Source organism: Primulina huaijiensis, chromosome 17, assembly GCF_012295235.1.
Source record: "Primulina huaijiensis isolate GDHJ02 chromosome 17, ASM1229523v2, whole genome shotgun sequence".
Taxonomy (NCBI): Eukaryota; Viridiplantae; Streptophyta; class Magnoliopsida; order Lamiales; family Gesneriaceae; genus Primulina; species Primulina huaijiensis.
The window spans coordinates 4,996,345-5,006,943 of NC_133322.1; the positions used below are offsets into that span (position 1 = coordinate 4,996,345).

General features: G+C 31.0%; 1 protein-coding gene across 1 annotated transcript; it reads right to left on the minus strand.

Moving 5' to 3' along the window:
- Window positions 1-3,938: 3,938 nt before the first annotated feature.
- On the minus strand, window positions 3,939-5,476 carry LOC140963546 (epi-neemfruitin B 7-O-acetyltransferse L7AT-like). The gene has a single exon (XM_073422911.1). The coding sequence runs from the start codon at window positions 5,427-5,429 to the stop codon at window positions 4,092-4,094; it is 1,338 nt and encodes a 445-aa protein (XP_073279012.1). The 5' UTR covers window positions 5,430-5,476; the 3' UTR covers window positions 3,939-4,091.
- Between the last annotated feature and the right edge of the window lie 5,123 nt (window positions 5,477-10,599).

A 10,599-nucleotide genomic window follows, 5' to 3' on the forward strand; every position in this document is an offset into this window, starting at 1 on the left:
CATCAATCATTCGATATCTTGAACCTCAGACAGACGACGTGTTCACAGCACGTTTTGCTGATTGTCAGTTTGATGAGGAAATATTCCCAATGTTAGGGGGAGACAAGAAACATACCGAAAAGGAAATTACATGCTATGTATCATCATTGTTACATCTGGATCCAAGAACACAACAATGTGAAAAAGATGTACAGCAAATTGTGCACTTGCAAAGAATAGCAAATCAAATACCAGATGCATTTACAGATGCAAAAAGGGTAACTAAATCATATATACATGCTGTAAATGCTCCTGCTCGAATTGAAATTCCAAAGAAACAAATTGAACAAAGTCATGATGTCGTAAAATGCCTGAAGCGTGGAAGACCAGTCGGTTCCAAGGATAAAAATCCTCGAAAAACAAAATTCATAGAGAAATACAATGATCACAAAATAGATAATGATGTTCCTTAAGAAACACATGGTGATCACAAAATAGAGAATGTTGTTCCTGAAGAAACACATGATGATGAAAATGTTCTGTCAGAACCACAAACTGACGAGAATCATGAAATCTCTATCAATTATATTAATACTGGAAAAATATGGAACCGAAAAGATATAGAAGAAATTGATGATATATTTTCTTATAATGTGGCAATCGACATCATAAATGATAATGAAGATCATGAACCAAAATCTTTTGGTGAATGTAAAAATCGACATTATTGGATAAAATGAAAAGATGTCATCCAGGTTGAATTGGATTCGCTAAATAAACGTAATATTTTTGGACCTATAGTCCTTACACCTGAAGGTGTAAAACCTGTTGGATACAAATGGTTTTTATTCGAAAGCGAAATGAGAAAAATGAAATAGTAAGATATAAAGCTCGACTTGTTGCACAAGGTTTTTCTCAAAGACCTGGAATTGATTATGAAGAAACGTATTCTCCCGTGATGGATGCAATTACGTTTCGGTATTTGATTAGCTTGGCGGTATCTGAAAATTTAGAAATGCGTCTTATGGATGTTGTTACAACTTACTTATATGGATCACTTATATATATATGTGTGTGTGAAAATCCCTGAAGGATTTAAAATGCATGAAGCACAAAGTTCAAAACCCAGAGAATGTTATTCTGTGAAATTACAAAGATCATTATATGGGTTAAAGCAATCGGGCCTTGTATAATATGCTAAGTGATCACTTGATGAAAAAGGGATATGTAAATAATTCAATATGCCTTTGTGTTTTCATTAAGAAAACAACATCCGGATGCGTAATTATTGCTGTATATGTTGATGATTTAAACATCATTGGAACGAATAATGAAATTCATGAAGTTGTGTCATACTTGAAGGAAGAATTTGAAATGAAGGATCTTGAAAAAACCAAGTATTGTCTGAGTTTACAAATTGAACAAAAAAAATGTGGAATATTTGTTCACCAGAAAAATTATACGGAAAAGATCTTTAAACGTTTTAATATGGATAAATCAAATCCTTTAAGTACTCCAATGGTTGTTAGATCATTAAACATAAAAAAGAATCTATTCCGTCCATGTGAAGATGATGAAGATACTCTTGGTCCAGAAGTACCATATTTAAGTGCTATCGGTGCCCTTATGTATCTTACAAATTTTACAAGGCCTGATATATCTTTTGCCATAAATTTATAGGCAAGATTTTTTATAAATAGATCTCTCATTTGTGAAGAAAATCACAATTGAGTTGCGAGAAAAATATTATAAAGTGTGTAGTGTGATAATTTTGAGAGTTTGAGATTTTTACTTTTTACCGTAAATTTTTACTTTTTCACAACAGATATAAGTTTTATGTTAATTTTTATGAAATTGGTTTTGGACTAATTTTGATATGAGATTTAAACAGATCATATTAAAATGGTTTCGACTACTCAGTCCGTGAAGCATGCGGCCTACCTTTGGTAGCATACTTAAATAAGCCGAAGTAAATTTTTCTAAAACAAATATGATAATAATTCTTTGTTAAAAATATTTTTATTGTGACTAATTTGTTAATTCGATTATTGATAGGATTAGAAATATATGGTTAAAATAATAACATTGTATGTTTGTCATTATGTAAAAAACAATAGTGTTTGTATTTGACATTATCATTTCCATAAATTTATTTGTTTCTCGTCATCTTTTTTTTTTTTTTTTTTAATATTTGTGTGATATAGGTGGCACTGGTGAAATTTCTTTTGTAGATAAAATAATTTATCTTGAAGATCTACATTTTTTATATTAAATTAATGATTTTATAGTTAGATGATTATAAAATATTAAATTATGTCTATTAATAATAAAAACACTGAATTTGAAAAGTTTGAAAACTTAAAATCGATTATCCAAGCAAGAATTGGTTTGTTTATTAATAATAATTCATATTTAATGATCCATGAATTTGACTTATTCAAACTTTGATAAAAAATACGAACAAACCACAATCTAAAACCCTCTTACCTACCCTGAGTAGGTGTTTAATGATTTAATTTGTAATTTGAAATTTGTTGACTCTAATGTAAAAACAATATTCATTTTAATAATATTTTACTGTTTTATCTAATTGTTGTATTTATTTATCTGTATACTCATGCAAACTGCATATATAAAATTCTCGAAGATACAATTAGTACCATGATTGATGAAAATAATTAGGCTAATTAGAGTAAATATGAATAAGAATAAATGTTATTTTGAATCACTTGACGTTGTGAACCACGGCTAGTTATATTCATAAACCATTGAGGGCCACACAAGTATTGAGTTTTGTATTACTGTTGAGATAGTCAAATTCAAGACATTGAATTTGACGATTGTAGTTTGATGGAGATCAAACAAATTGCATATAAAGAAATTTATAAGTTGATTCTACGTAACGAACGATGTGTAAGTTAGCTTAACAACTAATTAAGTGAGCAGAGTAGAAATGTCTGTTTTAGTGAAGGAGTTCACAAAACTAGCAGCTGTAAAAATGGATCAGTGGGAAAAAAATGTCTTCCGAAATTTTCATTTTTCATTATAAGAACGAGATTTGTACCCTCAATACATCGGCGTTGTCTGATCATCGATTGCGGTTATAATGAGTTCACAATTATTTTTTTAATAAATTTAAATCTATTGATTAAATAATAATATTAGTAGTGACGACTATAATTTTTATAAATATTTCGTTAAAATTTATATGAAATAACATATGATTCATGATTTGATCAAGAATTAAAATTTATAAATATTTCGTTAAAAGTTATATGAAATAACATAATTTGTACACACAAATTTTGTGAATCAAAATTTTCATCCTCTCTATCTTACAAAAGATTTCGACCACTCCTAATTTTTGGGGGAAAAAAATTCGGCCACTCTTCTTCCATAGTGCGCAGCCACCTGTCGCTGTCGCAGCCGTTCCGACGATCTAATCTCGACAAAAATTTCGTTTAGATCTCTAGTGCGATCTACACGAGGAGTTCAGTTTATGAACGTAGACTGGATTAGACGATCGAAGAAGGAGGAAGATCAGTTTGTATAGATTTACAAGAACGACTATATCAATTTAAAACTCGGAATAGTTGGAGTTGTCGTTATATACGTAAAGGTAAATCATATTTAAACACCTTATGAATTGTTTATATCATACGACGTTCAAAGAACGTTTTGAACGTCAAAACTAAAAAATTTAAGCTTTCACTTCGTCCTAGTGCGAGAAAACAGTACACAATAACTCGTGCAGACCCTACTTGCACGGGCCAGGACCATGACATGCATGTGTACAAAGATGACATATGTCATGATCCTGATGCGTGCACGGATACATGATCGAACAAATCCAAAAGGGCATCAAATCATTATATCCTTCAAGCTCTTGGCACATTAATCCGAAGTCATATGTGTAGTGACATAGAGAGATACGAGTACATTCTCACTTAAAAAGTTAAAAAAAAATCGTCAATTGACTTAATTACAATAAACACATAGTACTCGAAGTTCATGAAATTCTTTAAACAAATCTAAGAGGGAATTGAACATTTAGAAATAGTGAACAAAACACACAAGTGATTATGCATTGGTGACTGATCAGTTAGTACTGTTTACCATGGATTGGGGTCTATGGAGGCTAATGTTTGAAGCTCCTCTATTTGAGCAAATACTTGCATGTATTTTTCCTCAAGAGTCACCCACGCCTCTACTCCGTCGCCATTTCTAGTGTCCATAAGCCAAACAACGTTAAGAAAATACGATTCCGAATCGCCTCCCGAATCCGATCTGGTGACCCATATGGGCTTTCCCCATCCAAAATCAACATTGTATATACCAAAGTTACACCAACTCGAGAAACAAATAAAGTCGGCTTCCTTGGGAATGTTGCTCCAAGTTTCTTCAAGATTCTTGCAGTACCCTAAAAACCCTTGATCCCCAAGCATTCTTGTGACATAATCGTCATTAACCTTGTTTATTGCATCCCTTATTTTCCTCACCAAGTGTCCGAGATCCATTTCATTTCCATTGGTGCATGAGGCTGCCGCCATTCCACCGAAATTCCCGAAACAATCCGATGCAAACGGCAGCTGGGATCGTCTTCTCAGATTCACTGCATGAGTTACCAGCGATGCTGACTTGTCATTCGCAAGAGATGCAGCCATGAAACACTTCCATATCAGTGCTGACACGACTTCAACCCTACTCGGACGCTCCACGAGCGATTTCTCCTTTAGTTTGTTTATCGCAGTGGAATCGAACACAAAGCGTCTCATGACAGATTTCCCGACTCTGAGAAGCGGTCGTAGAGAACCATCTTGTGTCTGCATTTCTTCATTTTGCGGCAATAAATGTTGAAATAAGTAATTCGGACATATGAATTCTTTACTTGAACCTCGAGCAGTTGCAGCCCACGAATCCATAAAATTGATCATTGTTACTGCATCCCCCATCTTATGCCAGAAAACCACACCAATGGCGATCCCACCGCATTCGAAATGGTTCACTTGAATCATGGCGACGTTGTCACCTGGACCAAGCTCAGTATCCCATCCGATCTCAAGTGGTAAAAGGCAAGGCTGGGTAGGCCCCCGGGATTGATTATATCTCGAATCCGTCATCATTTTGCCTTCAATCTCGGCAACAACAAACGGAACCCCTTCATCTTTGCAATCAATGGATCGGCCATCTTTGCTTATTCGTCCCGCTAACGGATAAAATCTTGTCAAGATCACCGAAAGCGAGCGCTTCAGAAGCTGCAATCTTGTTTCAAAGGTCGTATCGGCTGATGATTTTGGATTACTTGGGAAATACATTATTATGGGAACAGGCATGGGAGCATTGGCCTGGTCCAGCATGGAAATCTTGTAAGTTTGGAGTTTATGAGGTGTTGGAGAAGATGGATACACTTTTTCATTTGAAATTATCTGCTTGATTTCAACTATTTTCATTGTTTTTTTCAAGAAATATTTTGTAAGAAATCAAATCTTTCTTGGATGCGAAGTATTGAGACGCCAAATTCCAAATTTATAGAAATCATAAAAGTTGACTATTGACACGTGCATGCACGAATAGTATACTTTTTATTTAATAATAATTGATTAAATAATTCTATGATTAGTAATATTGACAGCTTAATATTTTTGTGCGTATATTATGATATTTATATTATATAATGTAATTTATTTATTTTATCTCTATTTATANACTTAATCCATAATAATTTTTTTTAATAAACCTAAAGTAATAAATTAGGTCTGACGGTGTTCCGATTAACTATGTATGAGCAATTTTTTTATTTTATTTTTTTTCCCCAAATGGCATATTTACAAAATTGTAATTTGCTCAACTTTTAAATATAAGAAAATAAAGAATCATATTCGGATGAAAGGATTTGATCTGGAGAAAATATATTTGATTTTACGAAGTATTTTAAGAATGAATTATAATTGAAACTCATTTTAGATGTAACTTCAAATACTTTTCGATTACCATTATATTTAACTAAATCAATGAACAAAATGGGTTTCATATTACAAAATATGAGCAATCACACACAAAAAAAAAAGATCTTGAAAATTTTTTTTAAGTACAAGTGTGATAATGATCCAGACCGACTACAAAGATACAATATAAATGTTCGTACTATTGACGAGATTTGAGTATAAACACAAGACTTTTTTTTTTATCTCGGACAAATAAAATACAAATAAACAATTAAATCTACCTAAATAAATTAGGAAAACTACCTGCCGTCAGCGAGACTCAACCTAACATCAAAAAATCTCAAAACCTCAACCTTCACCATTGACCAAACCATCAGCAAATTCCTGTAAATATTGAATGGAGAGCTTTACAGCATTAGAAAAGTCAACTAATATTGAATTGGCTTAGCACATGAATTGACTTGGTTGTGCTAACAAAAATAGTTGACTTTATATATCTATAATTGACTTGGTTGTTCTAACAAAGTTTGATTTTTTACTCGGTCAAAGTTTGAATCCGACGGTTTTATTAAAATATATAAGCTAAACTAAACTAATTATTGTATACATTGATAGTTTCTTTTTTTTTTCTACAAACCAAATTAAATGACCAAAATCGACTGAATACAGATATACATGGTTTTTGTTTTTGCAAAAATGTATTACAAAAGCGGCTTTTGCTTGAAAAAATCTTGATTTCATGTTTCCAATTATCTGTTTATTGCTTTCCATTATTTTCATTGTTTTGGTCTAATTTTCAAGAAAATTTTGTAAGAATCACATGTTTCTAGGATGCTATAATTAGTAATTGAAACCATTCTATGAATAGAAATTGAGAGCACAATGATTTTATGCATATAATATATGATATTTATTATATATCGATTATATAATTTAATATCATGCATTTATTATTTTTTTGTATTTCTATCTTCGGATTTATTTATTCATGACGTGCATCCACGACTAGTATATGCTTTAAAATTAGCTATTATGACTTTTAGAGGAACTTTTTAACGTTTCGACGCAAAACTCTTTTTTAACGATAAAAAATTCGTTCGAGATCATTTATTAAGTTTATCGAGCTGAGCTCGAGCTTAAAGATATTCGGCTCGTAAGCTCGCGAGCATGTTCATTTTATGTGGCTCGAGCCTATCTAATTCGTTGGGTCGTGAGTATACAATAACTCAAGCATTGGAGGACAACTTGTATTGTCCTACATCGATATTTGAGTGAAAGAGAGGTGATTGAAATGCCATCAAATGAGATTTGTTAAAAGTAATAAACAAGCTATTAATGAACTAAGCTATAGCTATTTGCGAGTTTACTAATTTCAAAATAATCCAAGTTCAAACCTCATGATAAAATCTCGAATCGAGCCCGAATTTTTGAAGGTGATAATTTCAAATCCATTGATTTATTTAGACAAATCCAATTGATAATGAATTTCAAATCTCAAATAGTTATTTTTTCAAATCATTATGACGGATTTCAAATTTTTTTCGAATAAAATCATTTCAAATTCATCTCTCTAACCTTTTGACGCTTGAATATCCCAGATTGGAATTGGACTTTTCAATGCTCCGTTTGACACCCTAATTTTGGTCACTTCTACCAAAACCAAAATCTCATATTTGTATTTTGTATATGTATATTACATTGCAAGCGGTTGAAAATTAAGGGTATTAAGAAATCAACAAAATCAATGAAAGCTGAGAATTGATTCAAGCTACATACTGACTGAATTGGTATGAACTTAAAAAATCGAGAAAATTATACAATTTTGTTTCTATATATATTATTATCATTTTATTATATTTTGGTCAACGATCTTCCGTCAAAATTCAGTTTTAATCAACTATCTTTGTTTTGTTTTTTTTCGACAGTTTTAGTTTTTTTTTTCTTGGCGGTCTTAATAATGTCACATCAACATTGAAAAAAGAATTAAATTTCAAAAAAAAAAGATATGATACTAAGACTTAATTTTCACAACGTAAATAACCAAAGTTACAAAAAAATAAATATATGTCTAAAATCACAAGTTTCCAATAAAAAATTTACCTTTCAACTATGGACTTAAACATATCGAATCAAAATTTTCTAAGACGAATATTGTTACAATTGATGTTACAAACATTTTTGTAGCAAACTCGCTCAATTAAAGAAAGCAATAGAAATATATATGGTTGGAGGATAAAATTATATTCTTGATTATCATATAAAAAGAAGTTTTTTGGTGGATAAATAATTTATTTGAAGATTTATATTTTTTATGTTAAAACAATAAACTAGTATATTGTTTTAGATTTTATTGGTAGATATTTTGATTATTTTAAATAACTGATATATATTTGTTTATTACATCTAAAATATATAATTAAATTATGTTTTAACTTTAAAAGATTTAAAAAATCAAAGTTTGGTTATTATAATTCATTATTTGAATAGTATGAAATTCAATAAGACAGTAAAGTTTACTTTGAAAATGTCTTATAATGGGAACAAAATAAAAAAATGGTTATAATTCATGATTTGAATTGAATTTGTATGTTGATTTAAATGTATTATCAAAGTGTAGAGCACGTTAAATGTCAACTTTTAACTTGGCGGAAAAACACCAACAATTTTAATTTAAATACTAAAAAGTGAAAACGTTGAATTTTTATAGTTAGAAAATTTTAACTAGGATGATTAATTTTGAAAGGCATTTGCATATACTATGTATTTCCTCGTGTTAAATACCGATTTTCACTAGAAATATAGGGTTCGATTCGTTAGATGGGACTAACCCGAATTCAAACCTCGAACCTACTCTGGGTCTGAAATCACAAAAGAGACCGGTACAAGGGGGCCGAGACGGTGTCCCAACGAAACTCTTCCAACGCTCAAGTCATGAGATACTACTGATAAAATGAGACATCAGTTAAAGGAGCTGCTAAAAATTAATATAGTGAATGAATATGCCACCATAGGCCACCTATCTTGGTTAGAAATTGACTAGGAATCCAAAGTCTGATTTGGGTCTGATCACTTGATGAGCTCATTCATGAGGTGCATGTCATTTACTTAATTGAAATAAATTAGATATCCAGAGCAGGTTTTAAGTTGGGACATTTGACACTCACGATTTTGTTTTACTATCGTATCAGAATCGAGTTTTAGTTTTATATCTTTTTTTTTTGTAATTTTGATCATTTATTTTGCAGTTTTAGTAATTTTTACATTAAAAATATTTAAGTGATACTGAACATATTAAAATTATATCAACGCATATAATACCAAATTTACAATTTTCCCGTAAAATTTAATCCATCACTCACCATTAGTAGTGTCCATAAGCCAAACGACATTAAGAAAATACGATCCCAAATCGCCTCCGGAGTTCGATCTAGTGATCCATATGGGCTTTCTCCGTTCAAAATCAACTTTGCGTAGACCAAAATTGCACCGACTCGAGATACATAGAAGGTCAACTTTGTATTGATTTAAGGCGTGGAACTTATCAGAAGTGTGTTATTATGTATTAACAGAAATTGAAAAAACAAACATAAGGAGAATTCATCGGCTTGTAGCACATCGGATACGGGCAAAAACTTGTGTGAGACGATCTTACGGGTCGTATTTTGTGAGACGGATATCTTATTTGTGGCATCCATGAAAAAATTATTACTTTTTATGCTAAGAGTATTATTTTTTATTGTGAATATCGGTAGGGTTGACCCATCTCACATATAAAGATTCTTGAAACTCTCTCACAAGAGACCTACTCTCGGATACTGAGGTCTCCAATTTGGGATGAGATCTCGGATCCGAAACCCAATTGTAACAAAAATATCTCCTCCCAGCTCGAAAAAAAAACTTAAAAGATATTTTATCCACACACAATCGAAATGTATTGCACGTATAATGCCAGCCTTTAACCTAGTGGAAAGCAAACAGGTTTGGAATATATAAATTAACATTAAACACTATTATTTAAACAAATTTCGTGGTTAAAATAAATTTTTGAGCTGTTTTTGAAAGTCAATTGCATTTATTTATTTCGATTGGGCGTTTTAATTTGTAAAATAAATCGAAACATCATATTTAATTTTGAGGGACCATTTTTTACCCCTTGTGTATTGAGAAACTTTATCAGACAATTTTTTAGGTTTCGTCGAGGGTACTTTTTTTTTTGTTTTTTGATATGAACACATATCATAGATGTTAAATAAAGAGAATACAAAATACACTGGGCATACCCAGAGATCACATAATCAGTGTTCAAAAATCATAATCGAAGAAAATGGTTATATCAAAAAATAAATACATCCCAAGAATGAAATCCAAATACTTCTTTTTAATTCCCTCGAGATTCTCTTAATTTATTTTATTAATAATTAATAATAATGGTTATAATTTTTGTAAGAGCATAACAAAAATTTAATGAAAACTTGATTTGTTTTATCATACATTGGTATTTCACATTTGCGATACACGAACTATATCTCGTATATAATATGATTTAAAATTTAAGTCACCTAATTAATGCTGACTTTGAATATTTAAATATTTCGTCTGAGTTTTGGATCATTGGATCAGTGAATAATATATTTAAAAATGTATTTTGGAAGTTTTGCCTGAGGAACGAAAATAT